Source organism: Lagenorhynchus albirostris, chromosome 18 (genome assembly GCF_949774975.1).
Source record: "Lagenorhynchus albirostris chromosome 18, mLagAlb1.1, whole genome shotgun sequence".
Lineage (NCBI taxonomy): Eukaryota > Metazoa > Chordata > Mammalia > Artiodactyla > Delphinidae > Lagenorhynchus > Lagenorhynchus albirostris.
The window spans coordinates 76,502,860-76,521,713 of NC_083112.1; the positions used below are offsets into that span (position 1 = coordinate 76,502,860).

The 18,854-nt window shown below is 47.1% G+C and overlaps 1 protein-coding gene across 2 annotated transcripts in view; it reads left to right on the forward strand.

Annotated features, from left to right (window-relative positions):
- COL4A2 (collagen type IV alpha 2 chain) overlaps window positions 1-18,854 on the forward strand; it is a 177,951-nt gene that overhangs the window by 110,119 nt on the left and 48,978 nt on the right. For both annotated transcript variants that reach the window (XM_060129545.1, XM_060129546.1), the window contains exons 5-13: window positions 4,898-5,032; window positions 5,121-5,165; window positions 8,299-8,415; window positions 10,253-10,324; window positions 10,678-10,713; window positions 10,822-10,884; window positions 12,767-12,802; window positions 15,260-15,301; window positions 17,412-17,507. In XM_060129545.1, coding sequence (XP_059985528.1) covers window positions 4,898-5,032; window positions 5,121-5,165; window positions 8,299-8,415; window positions 10,253-10,324; window positions 10,678-10,713; window positions 10,822-10,884; window positions 12,767-12,802; window positions 15,260-15,301; window positions 17,412-17,507 — 642 coding nt within the window. The remainder of the gene's footprint in view (window positions 1-4,897; window positions 5,033-5,120; window positions 5,166-8,298; window positions 8,416-10,252; window positions 10,325-10,677; window positions 10,714-10,821; window positions 10,885-12,766; window positions 12,803-15,259; window positions 15,302-17,411; window positions 17,508-18,854) is intronic.

The window sequence follows — 18,854 nt, forward strand, 5'->3', positions numbered from 1 at the left end:
TTGTCTCCCCTCTCAAGCGGGGGCGATACCTACTTCATGCACTTGTCCTGGGGGTAAAAATGAGAGAAACCATTTTTTGAACCCTTTCGTAGCGCTTCATCCCAGAAGATACAGGAGTACAGGATCCTCCCATTATCCCGTTTCCTAGGAAGTGATACATCTATATGAATCAAGTTCTCTGTGAGCGGGGGGCAGAGCCCATGGGCTTACAGCTCCTTTCCAAATGTCTGCTGGCTTTTGAGAAGTATTTTGCGGAAATACTTTTGTCAAGTATATTGCAGGAATTTTAGGAGCTTTAGAAATTTATGCAAAGACAGTTAAGCTACAGTCCTATTCTTTCTGGGGTAATTTTTATTTTTAACATCACTTATTACAAAAAGAAAGGAAGAGATGGAAATAACTTTTCCGATCAGGACTTTTCGTCTGAGGCTGGAAGTTGATAAGGGTGATGATTAGTACAGAGGAAAATCCTTTTTGTTACTAATCATTCCAGCTGCTCTTTGCAAACACCCTAGATGCCCTGGTGGGCAGGATATCCTAGGGGAAATCTCATCCCTGATGACCAAAGCATGCATACCAGGGTCCTCAGACCTTGACATAAGGGCCCTTTTAGTCCCAGCAACGCAGGATTTGCACTGAGAGCAAGACTGAGGGACCAGTCCTGGAAGACGAGGGAATAATTCAGATTCCCTCCAGGCTCTTCCCGGCTTTTCCCTAGAGCCGCAGCTAGAGGGGATTTTGTGAAATATTTCATCTGTCAGAAGCTCAAGATGAGCTCTTCAGAATGATGCCATTTTCACACCCTCTAGGCTATATATATTTTTAATGGAAAATAACAAGTGTTGGTGGGAATGTAGGGAAATTTAGGGCCCTCGCACATGGCAGGTGGGAATGTACAACGGGGCAGCCGCTGTAGAAAACAGTCTGGCAGTCTCTCCCTCAGACAGTTAAACAAAGTTACCGTGTGATCCAGCCATTCCACTCCTAAGTATAGACCCAAAAGAGCTGAAAGCAGGTGTGTGCATAGAAAGCAGATAGTGGTGTTCATAGCAGCACCATCCGCAACTAACGAACTGGTTTCTCCACACAGTGGAATCTTATTCTGCCATAAACGTGGATAAAGTACCGACACGTGCTACGACATGGATAAACCTCAAAAACATAATGTTAAGAAGCCAGACACAGAAGGTCATATATCACACATGTGATTCCATTCATATGAAATATCCGGAATGGGTAAATCCCATAGAAACCGAAAGCAGATGGTGGTTACCAGAGGCTGGAGGTTAGGGGGATGAGAAAGATGGTAGTGGGTATGGGATTTCCTTTGGGGTGATGAAAGTATTTTGGAGCTAGATAGAGGTGACAGAGAGAGGACATTGTGAATATACCTGAAGCCACTTTAAAATGGGTAGTTTTGTGGTATGGGAATTTCACCTCCATAAAAAGAAAAAAGTGAGAGCGTGTTCCAGAAAAGGAAAGGCTAGAGTTTTATTCCCAAAGTCAGACTTCCCATCCGAGAAACAAAAGTTAAAGAGAAGTTTACTGACAATGGGAGGAAAATGAGACCATGATGTCATTAGTCACTCTCCCCATCAAAGGGAATCAGGAAAGGTTAATGAACTCGAGACAAGGTGAGGCTTTGCCTCACTAAGACGCACGTATCCCATTTGGGTTAATGGGAGACGGTCCCTCTAGTTGGCGCTAGACAGTCACCCCCTGGAAGAGATGTAGATTATGGGCAATAAAAATGACGGTACTGATGAGGAACATTTTATCCCCCAAAGGTTGCTCCCTGTAAGCACGAACCAACTAGGGGCCTCCGATGGTTAGGGGAATTCTGAGGCGTAGAGGCCTGGTCTGCAGTCACAGACAAAACAGAAATGAGCACAGCTGAGGAAGAGCCATAAAAATCTGAATCGGGGCTTCCCTGGAGGCGCAGTGGTTGAGAGTCTGCCTGCCGATGCGGGGGACGTGGGTTCGTGCCCCGGTCCGGGAAGATCCCACATGCCGCGAGCGGCTGGGCCCGTGAGCCATGGCCGCTGAGCCTGCGCGTCCGGAGCCTGTGCTCCGCGACGGGAGAGGCCACAGCAGCGAGAGGCCCGCGTACCGCAAAAAAAAAAAAAGCATGTTTGTCCCCAAACTTCCAACAAATGTATCATGCCAAGACCTTAGAAAAGGATGAGCCTGGGATGTCATGTGTCCAAGGTCAGGGCTACCCGTCTTGTACCACAATCCTCCTAACCACTTTTTTCACGTTCTCCAAAGATTCAAATACGCTGGCTTTGCCGTGACACACGATGCGTGTGGTCAGGCTACCCCAGGGGAGCATCTGCTGGTTTCTGCACAGACTGGCCTCTCTGGAACTCGTGCAGGGAGAGCAGAGAATCTACCATCCCTAAAACGCTGACCTGGCCCTGAGGGAGCCCCAGTCTCCCCTTTGTCTGAGGAGGTCGGGGGCCCAAGCTTCGGGGCAGGTCTAAGCCATCTAGCGGGATCTTAACCTCCATCTGTATCCTCCACCCCGAAGACACCTCTTTACTGCTCCCTTCATGCCTGGGGTCCAACATCTAAAGGGAGGGGCAGCAGGGTCTCCCCACGCGCTTCCCTCCAATTCTGTCTGTGACATGAAGGCCGCACCTCGTGCCGCATCTGACATTACTCCCTGTCAGTGGTGTGTGATGTTAAGCACAGATTATAAACATTCTGCAAAGACAGACAAACGTCTTAGCTGCACAGTTTATATAAGAAAGGTTCTTTACAGGCAATGAAAGAGAAGACTAGAAATACTGACTCAGAAGCCCCTTAATCTAAAGGCAAGACCAGAATTTGAAGTGTGAGAGCAGATGGGCCTGGCAGAGAAGAGCTCTGTGTGATGAATAAACAGCGCCCACGCGTTTAAGGAGGAGTCAAGCCAGAGTCAGTTGGTTGGGGATTTTTTTTTAATTGGGGCTAACCTGGGAGGTTCATTAAAATATAACAGTATTGCATAAGCACAGGAGATTTTTATGGTCGTGAAACTGTTCTTTATGATACTGTTATGTTGGATACACACCATTCTACTGTCATCAAAACCCATAAAATGTACAATACAAAACTTGTACCCGATTACAATCTTGGACTTCAGTTCATAACATATTGGTTCATCAGTTGTGATCAATTTACCACACGAATGCAAGTTGTCAATAATAGAGGAAACTGTGAGGGAGTGGGGGGCAGTTGGAGGAGCAGAGGGGTATTTGGGAACTCTGCAGTGTCTGCTTAATTTTTCTGTAAACCTAAAACTGCTCTAAAAAAATAAAGTCAATTAATTTAACAAAAAATATTCATATAGAACTAATGCATAAATTAGTTCCAATAATAAGAGAGCTAGATCCTCCTTTTTAATCTTTTTATTTTGATTGTGGCAAAACACGCGTCACATAAAATTCACCATCTTAATCATTTTTGTACAGTTTGATGGCATTAAGCGTGTTCACATTTTGTGCAAACATTATCACCATCGTCTCCAGAACTTTTCATCTTTCAAAACTGAAACTCTGTCCCGATAAAACTCTAACTGCCCTTTCCCCTCCCCCAGCCCCTAGTCGCCTGTATTGTACTTTCTTCTCTATGAATGTGACTCCTCTAGGGACCTCATGTTGGTGGAATCAGACAGGATTTGTCCCTTTGTGGCTCATTTCACTCAGTGTAATGTCCTCAGGGTTCATCCGTGTTGTAGCCTGTGTCAGAATTTCCCTCCTTTTTTTTTTTTTTTTTGCGGTACGCGGGCCTCTCACCGCTGCGGCCTCTCCTGTTGCGGAGCACAGGATCCGGACGCGCAGGCTCAGCGGCCATGGCTTACGGGCGCAGCCGCTCCGCAGCATGTGGGATCCTCCCGGACCGGGGCACGAACCCGCGTCCCCTGCATCGGCAGGCGGACTCCCAACCACTGCGCCACCAGGGAAGCCCTCCCTCCTTTTTAAAGGGAATAATGGTCCGTTGTGTGGAGAGACCACACCGTGTTTATCCATCATCCGTCAGTGGATACTGTGCTTCCACCTTTTGGCAATTGTGGGAAATGCTGCAGTGAACATGGGTGTAGAGAGATCTGTTCAAGTCTTTGCTGTCGATTCTTTTGAGTGTTATCCCAGAAGCGGAATTGCTGGGTCACAAGGTAATTCTGTTTAATTTTTTGAGGAACCACCGTGCTCTTTTCCACAATGACCACACCACTTACATTCCCGCCAACAGAGCACAAGGGTTCCAATTTCTCCACATCCTGGCCAACATGTAATTTTGTCTTTTCTTTTTTTAGAATAATAGCCACCCTGATGGATACGGACGTACATTTTATATATTTCAGAAACCTTTTCTTTTTCTCTCTGTGCGTGCATGCATGCACACTCTGTGTGTGTGTGTGTGTGTGTGTGTGTGTGTGTGTGTGTGTGTGAACAGAAGGAGAGATTCTCTAATCACATAAACATTCAGGGACCACTTTGATAGCTGGATGCCAGCTCCATGTCCATACCTATTGGACGCATTATACTGAGAGGGAGAGAAACTCTTAGAAATTTGATTGGCACTCTCTTTCATACTGAAAGGACTTTTTTTTAAAAGCCAAGTAAGTTTATTCTTTCATCCCAACCCAATATTAGCATTTCACCATAACATCGCTGTAGTAATTTAGGATCATTTTTCCCTCACATTTAATGTTTTTCCCTTTGAACTCTATGGTTTCTCTGTTAGCTGGGAATCGCTTTGTGATTCTCGTGGCAGAAGGTGGTGGTTTACATGTAATGTTCTCTGAAGATTATAGCTCTTCAAGAATGAAGAGCGTAGCTTCGAAAGCAACATGGTTGAAAATGCTCATGCATGGTTATGAATTGTGGAAACTGAACGTGTGTTGTTTCTACAGGGCCAGCCAGGGCCAGTGGGCCCACAGGGATACACCGGGCCCCCCGGCTTACAAGGGTTCCCAGGACTGCAAGGCCGCAAAGGTGACAAGGGTGACAGGGGGGCTCCCGGCATCACAGGACCGAAGGGAGACGTGGTACGTACAGTAACTGTCGGTATTTCTCTCGCTGTTTGAAGGGGGGAGGCGTCTTGTTCATCATTAAGTCTGTTTGCCTTCTTTACAGGGAGCCAGAGGCGTTTCTGGATTTCCTGGTGCCGACGGAATTCCCGTAAGTTTTTCATAAGATTAGAATTTTAAAACACTGTACGCGTGCAAAACAATACGTTTATGACTTACAGACACGTCTCGCTAGTCCCCCTTTCTTGTTTATAACAAAAAACTTATGGGGCTACATGTGCGTATTTTTTTCTCGTGGAATCCAGTCAAATATTGGACAGATTGTTTGCTTTGTAAACGTCCTTCTGGACTTGGCTTCAGAATTGAGGCTACTTTGCTAAAACTGGACACTGTTTTGTAGTAAAAAGCTGCAGTGTTGCACAGACGTGCTATAAAAAGCCAGTCTGAACATTTTGTTTGAACTCCAGAACCACCTGAATATAAAGTAGTCCAGCCAAGAGCGGGGCTGTCCTGAAGCTCGTGCAGCTTCTCGAGTTCTTGGTAGTTACCGCACATAAATGAGAAGACAAAAGGCATGCTTTGTCCATGAGAAAATCTCAAAACGCAATCAAATGTGTTTTTCTAACCTAGTTTACTTTGCTTCTTGTGGCATAAGAAAATAAACAAAGCAGCCTGACTCACAGCCTTCTTCACGGGACCCAGGAGCAGATTTCCCAGGGCCGGCTTCCTGCAGATCCCAGCCTCCGGGATAAATGTGTTTATCGCACTTTTAGACCTGCCCCATCCCTCTAACCGCTGAAGTTTAAGGACATCTGCCACTGGAACTTCACACACACGCAGATGTCTGCGCCCTTACCCTACGCACATGTTGTCTATCACCGTGCCTGTACACTTATGTGTGCGCGCGCGCACACACACACACACACACACACACAGAGGGAGAGAATCCTCAACCCCCCAGGCTACACAAGCGGGCCTGCTCCATCGCAGGAGAAAAGGGAGAGGGCATGAGTGGACAGCAGTCACAGGGGATTCCTGCTTTTCCTTCAGATCTTTAGCTCCACCTGCAAGGAGGCTTTTGCAGCAGAAGGCAGAGCTAAGGAAAGGAAGCCACACTTGCCACGACGTGAGACCTACATGGCTGGTGATCCTCTGTGTCACCTCAGTGAGGCCTCGAACAGACACATCAGTGACAACACACAGCTGTGAGCAAATCAGGAAATAACTCTCACATGAGTCAGAATCTTGAGAAATTGGCAGAGTTGAAGAATCCGCAGATTTCAAGGGTTAAACAAATAACAAAAGTATTTCCCTACCAACTGCCTCAAAGGAAATCGCCCGTTTTTAACCTACTTTTTTGGACTCTTTGGATCATTCCTCAGTGTGGTCTCTTCTGGAAGCAGAAGTCCGAGCTTTAGATGGAGTGACATTATGGGAAAATAGTGTAACTGATCTGTATCGTGTTTTCATTCGTTTTTCCACTTCATACTCATTTAATATCAGAAGCAAATATTTCGCAAATTAGGGAGGAAATAGTCATCATACGGAGGGGTGATCGTGGTGTACAGATAACGGGTCATTTTCTACAGAATGTCAGCGCTGCTAAAAACAGTCTCTTTAACTGCCGAAGTCTGATAGATGCTCCACAGTAAGTTAATGTAAATGCCACTTTCGGTACGTAAGCACCTAATGGACGCAGAGTTTGAAGGACCTGACAGTTTTAGCTGTTTAGAAGTCGAATATAGAAAGTGATGTGCAGTAAATCTAAGAATTGTATCATACAGAAATGGACCTAATTAGATGTTGAACACAAGAGGGACATTTAGCTCAACAGAATTGAAATTTTTCTTTGAAGGACAAGTTCAAACTAAGACCAGGTTGGCATGCAATTTCAAATGACTTAGATCGATTCTAAGCGTGTCAGAAAGACCAACAGCAGACGGGTCATTCAGGAGGAGAGTAAGGGACTCGGTGGTACGTTTTATTGAAGGCATCATGGAATCCTAACCGTCCTGAGGAGAACACCTGCAGAGCTTGATTTCTGAATTTGAAGGTCAGCTTCTAGAGGCCCCTAAAACGAGGCCTTTACGTCGAAGACCAAAATGCTGCTGGCTCTCCAATACCAGAGAGACTGTGTCTCGCGATTTACAGGGACAATCAGGGTTTCTCTGACCCACCAGAGGGTTGACTGAAAAGCCTACTGGATCTCTTATCTGACGGCACCAGTGAAAGCAATGGCTCTGAACATCGGAAGCAAAGAAATGTGCAAACAAAAGAAAAATTCTGTTTCTCTTATTGTATTTCTTAATATCATTCAGGGTACAGGCACTCTGTGTAGGGCTTGTTCATTTCCTTTGAAACCTTCCAGATTTCTCAAGGTAAACCTAAAAGACAGCCCACTGGCCTCAGAAATCACTCTGGAATATATATTTGGTCTATTATCAAGAAAACCAAAATTTTAAAGAAATTGTACAATAAGAAATCATATATCTAAACATCTATCGTGTAAAGAAACAGCCAAACAGGCTCTGGTCTCGTAGTCCATAAACTGTAGATTATTAACCTGACCCCTCCATGTCTCCAGAACCAGATTCACGCGGTTGAGACGCCCAGAGACCTAGCCTGACCCCGAGTTACACGAAAGACACATGTGATCGCATTGCCTTCCTTCCCCCACCCGGCATCCCAGAACACCTGACTTGCTTTCTATTCACGTTTAAAATCTAAAAAGTCCTGTTCCTGAAGACGACAATAAGTCAATTGACTTATTGAAGAAAGTCAGTAAGGAAATCAGCTCTTCTACCTGCCGCTAAGTCACTGATGAGATCCCTCTGCAGGTGTGACTCTCACCCGTTTAGGACGTGGGTCTGTACAGCTCCATCTAGAATTCGGTTGGGCACAGCTGACCCTTGCTATCCCCGAGCAGCATCTGCTTCTAGAGTGTTTTCTAGAATTTTTCAACCTACCCTTTTCTGTTCCTGCTAAAACAGCCCTCCCTGTCACCCAAGGAAGCAAAGCAGCAGAAACCCCAAGACGGTTGACATCTTACCAAACCCCGTGGGAAACAGAACTGTGTTGTGCAGGCCCCTCTGCCGCTTAGAAGGACACCTGAGTGCCCTTGATGACTTAGTTTTTCATTCATTCATTGGTTCATTTTGAGTTGTCTTGGCGCTTGGATTCTTGCCAGGGACATCTCTTCTGAGAAGATTTTAAGCTGTTTCGTCACAGTTACATGAAAACTAGACCCCTGCGGGCTGAGGACTCACTCGCTTCTCTGTTTCCAGGGACATCCTGGCCAGGGCGGGCCCAGAGGACCGCCTGGCTACGACGGCTGCAACGGGACAGTGGGTGACGCAGGCTACCCGGGACCCAGCGGCCCTGGCGGCTTCCTCGGCCCCCGTGTGAGTATGGGAACCGCTTGGGCTATTCCACAGGTCGGCTCTGGAATCTGTGTGGTGGAAATGCGTGAAAGGTCTTGCTTTCAGGAGGCCCTGCAGAGGATGCCTTTGAGAAGTTGTCTTAGCAAAGCTCTCTGAAGAGGGTGAGCTGCCTTCTGCTCCCAGGACAGTGATGGGAGGCGGGAGCACATTCCAGGCCTGCCTTTACACCCCGGGAAGCCGTGGCTCCCCACTCTTGGTTAGCGGTCAGGGTAAAGCACTCCTCCCCTGCTGAGGTTGGCTTGAGGATACCTAGGCGTGCATTCACATAACTCCATGTTCCCATTCATTCTTTTCTTTTTTTTTTTTTTGCGGTACGCAGGCCTCTCACTGTTGTGGCCTCTCCCGTTGCGGAGCACAGGCTCCGGACGTGCAGGCTCAGCGGCCATGGCTCACGGGCCCAGCCGCTCCGCGGCATGTGGGATCTTCCCGGACCGGGGCACGAACCCGTGTCCCCTGCATCGGCAGGCAGACTCCCAACCACTGCGCCACCAGGGAAGCCCCCGATTCATTCTTTAAGCCTTAGGTAGAAAGTAATGGGTTTGGCTTATGTGGTTCACTCCTGCAGCCTCCTAAGTGTTTCTTCCTTTCCTCCTGTGCTCCGATTCAAATAACAGTGAATAATAGTGGAACCGTGGAACTAAAATTTTAAAAAGCTTAAATCTTGACAAAATTCTCTATTAGTCATCATCTTTATTAGATTTTAACATCCTTTGTGACGTGAAAGAACAATGATGTTCTCCGGGATATACAAGATAGACTGTATTTTTCGTAATGGAAGAACTTCCATATAATGATCTATTTCGTGACTTCATTTAATTTCTAGGGTCTTTGCAAAGAATCTTGAAATACTTTTCGGCATTCTATTGCTACCTTTTTACCACCAGTATATTGCAAATTCAGTGTTAAACTAACATTTTTTGGCAAAACTTTTTATTTAAAAACAACATTTTTAGGTGAGGGCAGGGCAGCCATAACACCCTTCGTTGCGTTTCGCCAAGGCTGCTGGATTTCTGGTCCCGCTCACACCGCCGCCTTCCACTTCCTCCACTGGCTGCTGGTTTTTCATGTGATTCAACTTTTCCATAAGCTACATTGCATTCTATTCTATTCTAATATCATAGCTTTCATTACCAATAAACATAGCCATCACTTTGAAATATTGATTTTATATGTAGGTGTTAAAACACGTGTATATGTGTATGTACGTACTCACGCATTGTGTATATTTGACACAATTCCATTTTTAAAGGATGACCCAGTATCTCTCCCACAAATGGTGCTTCAGCATGAATGTGTTGATATTTTAGTACATAAATGCCAAAGAAGACACAGAATAGTATTTTTACAAAGAAAAGGAACAGGGTGGTAGAGGAAAGGATTTGTTTACTGAAACTTCACGTGGGTTTCTGAAAATAATTTAAATCCTATAAAGTATTTCCATTTTAACTGTAAGAAAGATGCTATTGGGTAAAAATGAAAGTAAAACTCTCACCCTTGTGGTTAAGGTAGAGATTGGTGTTCAGAATAACCGGAATTGGCCGTGAGAAGAGCTAGACATTGCCTATAAAAGGCAACATGTAGGGGCTTCCCAGGTGGCGCAGTGGTTGAGAGTCCGCCTGCCGATGCAGGGGACATGGGTTCGTGCCCCGGTCCGGGAGGATCCCACGTGCCGCAGAGCGGCGTATCACCAAAAAAAAAAAAAAAGGCAACACGTAATCATCCAAATAACAGTTGTTGCACTGAATGCTAATGGACTGTTTTTTTCGTTTTTCTTCCTATGATATATGTGCTAATTTAGGGGCCCCAAGGACCCAAAGGGCAGAAAGGCGAGCCCTACGCTCTGTCTAGTGAGGACCGCGACAGATACAGGGTAAGTCGGTAGAGGTGGGGCGTGAGCAAGCACCGCAGCTTAAATTCGCGATTAACAAAGTTCATTTCCAAGTGAACTCTGGAGTGGAGGGATGCAGAGAGGGATGGACTAGCCCAGAATCACAACTGATGTGAAATTCTCTTACTGCCCTCCAGGCTGTTTTCAACCTTACACTAACTGTGGGCACACTCGTCCCCCATTCACAACACCCCAGATATCTGGGTGATGAACATCACCAAGTCCTGAGATGGCAGATACACTTTATATACTTATTTTCAACATTGCAGTAAAATGTCACTAAACCTACAGATGCCTAAAAGCTAAAATTCTAAAAACTATTTCTTCTCATTTAGGGGGAAGCTGGAGTGCCCGGACTGGTCGGTTTCCAGGTAAGCGTTCTTTTTATTAGAGAAGAGACGAAGCGAAAGTTGAAGAACTCCGGACTCCGTGCCCCAGTCGGCCTCTGCTAACAGCCTTCTCTGGTTGCCTGTCCTTAGGGGCCTCCCGGCCGCCCTGGGCCTGTGGGACAGATGGGTCCGGTTGGAGCTCCAGGAAGAGCGGTAAGTACCAGGCCCTTGAGGTTGTCAAGCATCCTCTAGAGATGCAGCTCCTTCAACTGCAGACGCTGGTGAAAGCCTCACGATACAACCTGATGCTTGTGGTCGCCAAGACCAGACAGGTCGTCCTTTGTACACGTTGCTGACATCAAGGTTGAAGAATGAGAACTCAAAATGTGTGGTCATCAGATCACTGCCAACTAGGTCAAATTTTGACCCGGTGCTGGCTGGGCGCCCTTGCAGTCATGCACAAGCTCTCCCAGCACCACACCTGACCAGCTGACGGGGGCCTGTCATCCCTGGCAAAGCAGACCAGAGTCCAATAGGTCGATAAGGAAGAAATGGGCTCTGCTGGACATGGCCATTAGAAGCAGGGCCATCACACCTGGCATGGCCATTAGAGCAGGTGTACCACACCTGGCATCGCCATTAGAAACAGGGGTGCCACACCTGGCATGGCCATTAGAGCAGGTGCGCTGCACCTGGGCAGAGCCATCATAATAGGTGAGACATTGGACACCAATTAACAAAGTGGCCCCTGTGCCCCACCTGAGTGGTGGTCTACAGGTGTCCCCTCCTCCTGCAAATCAAATAATAAAGTGCGACAGGACACATCCCTGGGTGAAGGAGGGCCTGCTTCGAGGAGGGGAGGGGAGGGAGAAGGAGAGTCCCAGGGCCTGGCCGCCTCAGGCCCTTCCCGCTGCACAAAGGACCAGAAGATGAACTGGTTCCTGCAAGGTGTCTGACTCTCTCCTTCCCCTCACTTTTTGTTAATAAACAAACAGCCCTTAAATTACTCAAAGAGAGCTTTTGACTGCAGGGGAGAGAGCCCTTCTCAGAGGGAAACCACTGCTCAAGATCGAGGCAGCTGCGGTATCAGCTTCTCGACACACACTGAGAAACAGTGGACACACATGTCTGGGAAGATGCGGTCACACCAACAGTCGGGGGTGGGAGCGCTCATTCATTCCCTTCTAATTGTCGATAATAAGATGATAATAATAATTGATCATGTTTCTACAAAGCACAGTTCCCTGGTGTCATGACAGTCATTTTCCCAAGCAGCCCTGTGGCTGTGAGAGATCTGGCCGAAGGGGATGAGATGAGGCTTATGTGACAAGATGCTCTTTGCTCTCCGGCATACCCAGCTGTCGGCTTACAGCACATGTGCCACAGGGTTTGGGGGTGTCCTGCTTTACGCACACAGTTCAGGGAAGTGTGAAACAGCAGATTGTACCCACTGGGTCCCTAGCCGATGTGACAGCCTCAGGGTCTTTGTATGAACCATTAAAATCTCCCACAGCCCCCTGCCCTGTCCACTTATTTGTACTTCAACACAAATTGCTCTTCTAAAGCATTTTTAAAACTTGTATCCTACGTGTGGTATTGACGCTGAATGCTTTGCAGAAAGACATATGGTGATGTTGGCAGGCGGATTCTCAACCCTGCGGAGTGACCTGGATGTCAATTAATTCTGACTGTGCACATTTGCTGGCCCACCAGCAGAAAGTGCAGGATGGTGCCTTGTGGGGGACCGCAGAGGAAGCCGGGAGAAGCCGTCTCTGGAGTGACAGGGCCTGAGACCTTGCAAAGGGATCAGAGCAAACATGAGTAGGACAGGGGTCACGTCAAAAGCCTGAACTCAGAAAAGCAAACCAGAAACAGCTGCGTGTGGACAGCCAGCAAATCCTGAGAACTGGGCCTGACCCCCGCCCTCTCCCCTCCAGCCCTGCCTCCCCGCCGAGACAAATGTGTTAGAAACCTCTCTATATACTACCCGGTGTTCTAAATATACAGAGAGTGGCTTTCCCAGAGCTTTCCAGCAGATGTTATCTGGGTGCTGGGATAAAGAAAACAGTTTCCAAATTTCTTTGTATTTGTGCAGGGACCCCCTGGACCCCCTGGACCAAAAGGACAGCCAGTAAGTTGGTGGGGGGCGGGATGGTGAGGGAAAGGGGAGGGGGCCTCACGTGTTTGTGTATGTCCTTCTTGACCACGGAACTACTTGGTTGATAGCTGTACTGTTTATCTCATGATTCGGACCGTTTTGTCGGGTTTTAAGACAATGTTATAAACTCCAGGGGTAAATCCCATGATGCACCTGGAAGGTCACATGAAGTCATTAAGTGGATGTATTGAATGGCTTGTTGCTTGCAACTCACATAGCATTCCCGTGGCTACATGAAAGTCCAACTGGTGGTGAATGTTTGATTAGAAACGTAGACTAGAACCAATTAGGGACAGCTCGTGCTTATCCGTGTGTGTTCATTTACAAGAAGGGACGAGATGCCACCAAAGTTGTGTAGGGAGCTGATGGCGCTCTTCTTACCTGGATACAGGTAGGTTGTACCACAGTGTGATGTCCGCTTCTAGGGTTGTGTTTGGTGAGTTTCAAGCCAGGCTCAGGCCCAACGCTATCCTGTTTTCATCAGAGAAAGATGAATCAGCTGGCTGGAGCACAGCAAAGTAGGTGGCTTGTTGGAACCTGGTGACAGAATTAGGGTTTAGCGTGACCTGGGAAAGGTAGATAAATGCCCAAGACAAACAGGAGGAGGTTGGCGAGGGGAGTATTTGGTCTAAACTCGACGTGAGTCAGAAATACTGGGCTACCGTTACGAACTTTTCAGAACCATTCTGTGGCCTGCATGTGGCCAAGGACATCTCCCAGCCTGCCCATTCCCAGGCCTGCCCCACGGAAACCCCATCTCTGTGACCGCCTGGGGACCTTGGCTGTCCCCACCTCACCCCCAGCTCCCATCACCTCTGACACAGCTTCCAGCTGCGGCTGGAGCTCATTAGGGCTGCTGTCCCCACCACCGGGCTCCCCACTGTCCGGCAGCCTGGAGCAGGCTGGGAACGGCCCAGCGCCAAGAGAAGCGGATGTAGGACGCGGCGGCTGAGCCCCAAGGTCGCCTCAGATCCCCACTTGGCTGCAGCACAAACAGCCCTCACCCTCCGCCCGGTCACTTCCTGGTGACTTGGACTCCGGCTCGTGAGGCAGGGGGACCTCGGGGTCCCGAGCAAATCGTGTTCTCATCTAGCCTGGCTGCGTTTCTGTGCTTTGATTTCAGCTCCCAGCCAGGTGGGAAAGAAGCAAAGGAAAAGCAAAGATTAATTAAAGGCTTTGTTTTTATTTGCAGAAACTCTCTGGGCATCGGAGGGGGGTGGACAGTGTGGTGCAGAGACAGATCAGATAGCCCCCCTCCCCACAGGAGCCTCTGTCTCAATGGGTAGGGGCCCTGAGAAGGAAGCAGAGCTGCTGGGAATCAGAGAACAGAGGACTGACTTACGGCGTCGTGTCCGGTCAGCCCTCCCACGCACGGCAGCTCCATGAATCTGTCAGATACTTACTAGGTCGCCAGCCTAGCTTTGCTTCCTAAGCAAAAAGGAAGATGAAAAGTTTGGCTAAACCCCAAGAACACCATCCCCTAAGATCAGTAAAAGGGTAGGAAATCTTTCTGTGAAATTAGGATTATTTAACCAAAATGAGAAAGTCTGAGGCAGACGAGAGTATGAATCATCATCTTCAAATGTGGGATGCAAGGCAGGAAATGGCTGCTCTCTGAGTCCAGAGGGGCCAGAACCCAAGGAAACGCTCTGCGACCCTAACCTGTAGAGTCGGTATACGCGGGATTAAGAGTCGGGAGGACGTGGGATCAGATCTGAGCTCTACCATTTGTTCGCTGTGAGGCTTTGGTCCAAGGGTATGACACCTTCCCCATCTGTGATGCCCAAGCTCATCGTGTGGTGCAGAGGATTAAAGGAGAGAGAAGCAGTTAGCAGGGGCCCTGGACTGTCGAAGCCCAGGACCACAAGTAGGGAATCAATACTAGGCAACTTCCCGGTCTGCAGGATTTGAACAATAAAATATATTTCAAAAAGCAAATGGCAAAGTGTTCCCAAGGGTGACAGAATAACTGTTCTTACTCCACTATTTTTCAGGTTTTGCTTAAAGTACAAAATACAAATTTCTTAAAAGCACGGCTGTATTAAAACACCATCATTTTTATGAACCGCGGAGTTTTTGTCACTTAAGTTTAATCTTAGTGAATGCTCAGAAGCCACTGTCTGTAACTGATGCCACTTTCTGTAGCTGCTACAGCATCCCGATTTGCTCCTGTTCACTTTATGTGATATCTGGAATGGACTCAAATGTTTATTACGCAGTTTATATGTGGAAATAGCAAAAGAAAAGACGTTACTTCTCCTTTTGTATCAATTAGTTCCTGGGAGCTGAAGCCAGACTATTACGCAAGGATAGTTATCCAGTAATGTTGCAGATACATAGATAATAGGTTTCTTTTTCTAAAAAAAAAAAAATAATTTTATTTCACCGTGATTATTGACTTTAAACTTACAGAAGCCATTTATCTTTCAGGGCAACAGAGGACTTGGTTTTTACGGAGAAAAAGGAGAAAAGGTAAAGGAAACGTAATAGATTGAATTAGGAAATATTGACAGATCATTTTAATGTCTTCGTTTTATGCTCTTATCTTGAGGTGCTCTGCAAACAGACCGTTTGCAAAGGAAACAATCACTGTGAAGTGTCAGGTTACGAAACAGGCGCCAGTGGTGGTTATGGATCAGTAAGACTGTAGAAGCCCCGGACCTCTGACGCACACGTAACTTCAGCCGTCTTCAGCAGCTAGAAAGTAAAGGCATTTCCCTGTGGTGTCCTCTGACATGGGGCATCCAGAGGAGATTAAGGAAGACAGCAGCAGACAACGTGGGGCCAGCTCAGGCTGGGGGCGTGGCCGGCTCGGGCTGGGCTCAAAGGCAGGAAAGAGGCCACGTGGACTCTTGCAGTTCCCCACGGTGGCAAGGTTCAAAGGCGTCGTGGCCTTTGAGAGGAGCCCCTGAGATCAAGTGTGTGAGAAGCTCAGCCGGGCACCCACAGACACAAGCAGAGCCTCGCAAAACGCCACCCACTGCATTCACTGCAGAACGTGAGTGTCCACCGCCAAGCGGATTTGTTCCCTTGGCCTCGTTTTTCACTCATTTTCACTTTGCTTCCCATTTTGCTTTTTGACTGAACAGCAGACTCAGTGCAGTCCCGTACTGCTCAGGTGTGACAAGGAAAGACTTTCTTCTTTGTGTGAATTCCATAGGAAAAAATCACAAGAGAAAAACATTGGAAGATCCAAATTCATAAAAATTGAAACTCCTGTATGATGGAATATAAGAAAATAGTAAGATAACGAAGAAAGAAGAAAAGTCTGGGAAGAAATCATCGGGTGGAAAGGAGAATAGTCACATTAGATAGAATGAGAATGAAGTTAATGTCTATAATCCACAAATAATAAAATAGTAATAATAACATCAAGGCCCCCATAGGTAAAGGGGAGATGAACAGTGTTAGGTATTTTTTAGCTGTAATATTAGCAGACATTCAGAATATACTGTGAAGGGCCACTGTCTGCAGCCAATAACATCATCTCAGTTTGCTCCTGTTCACGTTATGTGGTATCTAAGCTCAAATCTGTATTATATAGTTTATATGTGAAAATAGCAAAAGAAAAGGCAGTAACTTCCTTTTTGTGTTAATTCCTGGAGGTGAAATCAGCGTATTACACAAGGATCGTGGTCCAGTAACGTTACAGATCGAAGGTTTCACCACCTGTGCATCCCATACAAAAGCGTTTCTTGATAATGATAAAAAAGCTAATTAAAGCAGTCCTGAGATATTATGTTTATTAAAGATGCTGCTCTTTATTATATAAAAAACCTCTTAACTGGTGAAGTAGTGGTGAAACTGGACTGGTCTTTCATTTCTTAGGCATTTCTTATGTCTTGGTACCAATCTTAGAAAGCAGTAGCATAACACATAGCAAGAAACACCATGATATTTAGCCTCCAGACCTAGTAATTTCCTTGTATAGAAATTCATCGTAAGTAGATAATTCCACAGAAGCAAATGCAGCCCCAAGTTGTGACCAGCTTGTGTGCATAAATTCTAAGTGATTCTTTTATTTTTCTTTCTTTCTTTCTTTCTTTCTTTATTTTTGGCTGTGTTGGGTCTTCGTTGCTGTCCACGGGCTTTCTCTAGTCTCAGCGAGCGGGGACTACTCTTTGTTGCGGTGCGTGGGTTTCTCATTGCGGTGGCTTCTCTTGTTGCAGTGCACAGGCTCTAGGCATGCGGGCTTCAGTAGTTGTGGCTCGTGGGCTCTAGAGCGCAGGCTCAGTAGTTGTGGCGCACGGGCTTAGTTGCTCCGCGGCGTGTGGGATCTTCCCGGACCAGGGCTTGAACCCGTGTCCCCTGCATCGGCAGGTAGATTCTTAACCACTGCGCCACCAGGGAAGTCCCCTCTAAGTGATTCTTCATGCAAGTAGCAATCAAATAATTTTACCTTACGATTATTTTATTCTATATATGATTTTTATCTTATGATTATAACGCTATAAAATTGGTGTACATGTGGTAAGTAATACGCAAAGATAAAAACAGCAGTTTGCGGTGGGATTGTGCTTTTATTCAACCTTGGTCGTGTCTTTTCAATGTAAAGACAGCTGCTTTGCTAAACCATTCACAGGGCGACATGGGACAGCAGGGACCCGGTGGGATTCCACCAGACAACAGTTACGTCGAGAGGCCCAAAAATGACGTGATCCTCCCAGAGCAGTATAAGGTAAAGGGACTTCAGCAAAATTGATGTATTTTCCCAGTTGAACGAAAAACAGGAGGAGAAAAAAAGGTAACTTTCTTTGCTCTCATTCAAACAGTCGCATTCAAAGTAGAAAAGCCCTCACCGCCAAATTGGCAAACTATGCATGAAAGCACTGATCACAGTCACACAAGTGTATCACTGTAAATAATAAGGATGAATTTGAAACAACACGAGAATCCATTTAAAAAAAATCTCAGGTCTGTCTTAAGTCCCTAGTATAGACATAGTTAGTGGTCGGAGCACAACTCAATGCCAGGATATGGAGCGATCTGAACAAATGTTGTATTCGGCAGAATAAAACCTACTTTCAGGTAGGTTTTGCCGACGTGGAGCGTCATCTTGGGCTTTTTGGATCAAAGTCGGTTTTCTGACTCATAATTTCTGTTCATGTTTTGTTTGATTAAAAGCATACTCTCGGAGTCTAAATAAAAATCAACACCCTTCTCTACCACTCACTCACTCAGACAGACCACTTACCCTTCCTAAGCCTTCAGGTTCCCTCGTGCCTGGTAAAGGCCGAAGCACTGACCTGGTAGAACACTGACCTCACAGGGCTGCAGAGCGAGACCCGGGGGGGACGCACCCTAACAGGTCACGGGAACCCAAGTGAAGATCCCCAATGTAGAACATGGTTCCTGTCCCTCAAGTATCTGTCAAGGTGGGGCGTGGGTGCTGAGTCACGGGTAGGAGAGTGCAGGCTGGACCCCGGCCATGGCTGAAATCAGTCTGGGCAGCTGCGGCTGTTACGAGCGACGTGACCGTTGACAAAAGTGGCCAGACGGGGCAGTTATGGACCAGTTGAGTTCAGAGCAGGACGTCCCTGGACAACCAGGCAGGAGGGGGGCCTCCACAGAGCCATCAGGGTGGATCCAGGAGGGACTTTGGCTCCTGGGGGTGACCTGACCATCAGCAAGGTAGAGCCTCTGTCCAGTTTCAGGACAGGAGCCCAGGATGGAGTGAGGCCAGAGCAGATTTGATCCCTGCTGAGATGCTCAAGCGTCTGAATCAGATTTCCTTCATTTTCCACAGCCAAGAGGGGGTAGGTTCTGGGGCTGGGCCCAGCCAGCCTGCAGGGGGCAGTCTTGACCTGCAGGAATCCTGGGTGCTGGCCTAGGACTGATGGGGGAAAGGACCCAACTGGTCACTACATTTCTTTCCCCATTTTAGGCTAAGAGAAGTGGGAAAACTACATCACGTAAAGCTGACATTGCTTTCCAAAGCTTCTCTCGCTCAGGGTTTCAACACATTCCCAATGAGCCTTGTCGTCAGAGGACCCGCCTAATAATCTCTCACTCAAATGAATGTTAT